The sequence below is a fragment of the Aplysia californica genome, unplaced genomic scaffold (assembly GCF_000002075.1).
Source record: "Aplysia californica isolate F4 #8 unplaced genomic scaffold, AplCal3.0 scaffold00223, whole genome shotgun sequence".
Taxonomy (NCBI): domain Eukaryota; kingdom Metazoa; phylum Mollusca; class Gastropoda; order Aplysiida; family Aplysiidae; genus Aplysia; species Aplysia californica.
Window position 1 is genome coordinate 36,055 of NW_004797493.1, and position 1,233 is coordinate 37,287.

A 1,233-nucleotide genomic window follows, 5' to 3' on the forward strand; every position below is an offset into this window, starting at 1 on the left:
GTCCAACTCAAAGTCCCGCTATATTTGTCCCATGATTTCCCCAGTTGTCCAACGAGAATGAGGAACGTCTGGTTCCCATCCACGCGGACGGAGACGGCCATTGCTTGGTGCACGCTGTGTCCAGGGCTCTGATTGGCTGGGAGCTGTTCTGGCACCCCCTGAGGGTGAATCTGAAACAACATTTGGAGGAGAATCTGGAGAAATACAAGATGCAGTTTGGGGTAAGGGTTTTGTTTTGATGTTGTTTTTGGGGGGAGTTTTTGTTGTTTTATTTTAGTGCTTACACAGATTTTTCATCAGCATAATATGGATGAAAAGACCCACATTGGTGACGAGAATAGATTCGGTAAACACAGCAACCTGGAAGATGGAAGAGAAGTGAGGGAAGAACCAGAACCACCCATGTCTGTGTCAGATTTTTGTGTAACCCTTGTTGGTGAGGACATTGTGTTGATAGGGGCATGGAACCCACACACTCACTTTTACACGTCTATAGGTGAGGAAATTGTGTTGATAGTCAGATAGGGGCATGGAACCCACACACTCACTTTTACACATCTATAGGTGAGGAAAGTGTGTTGATAGTCAGATAGGGGCATGGAACCCACACACTCACCTTTACATGTCTATAGGTGAGGAAATTGTGTTGATAGTCAGATAGGGGCATGGAACCCACACACTCACTTTTACACATCTATAGGTGAGGAAAGTGTGTTGATAGTCAGATAGGGGCATGGAACCCACACACTCACCTTTACATGTCTATAGGTGAGGAAATTGTGTTGATAGTCAGATAGGGGCATGGAACCCACACACTCACTTTTACACATCTATTGGTGATGAAAACAGACGAGGATAACACTGATTTTTTAAATGTGAGACCAAACTAAAGATGCCGTCGGCTCAGAGCATACACTACCTTGACCTTTTTATGCCCGGAATGCACTAAAACAGATACACTCTGGTGAACACACTGGTGAAGACTTTGCCAGACAAACAGACACACACTGGTGAAGACTTTGCCAGACAAACAGACGCACACTGGTGAAGACTTTGCTCTACAAACAGACGCACACTGGTGAAGACTTTGCTCTACAAACAGACGCACACTGGTGAAGACTTTGCCAGACAAACAGACGCACACTGGTGAAAACTTTGCTCTACAAACAGACGCACACTGGTGAAGACTTTGCTCTACAAACAGACGCACACTGGTGAAAACTTTGCTCTACA

At 45.3% G+C, this 1,233-nt stretch overlaps 1 protein-coding gene across 1 annotated transcript in view; it reads left to right on the top strand.

Moving 5' to 3' along the window:
- The window catches only part of LOC101860657 (deubiquitinating protein VCIP135), a gene marked incomplete in the record, with an annotated part of 37,204 nt that overhangs the window by 4,305 nt on the left and 31,666 nt on the right, over nucleotides 1–1,233 (top strand). Inside the window, 1 exon segment of the mRNA XM_005099718.3 lies at nucleotides 45–221. Coding sequence (XP_005099775.2) covers nucleotides 45–221 — 177 coding nt within the window.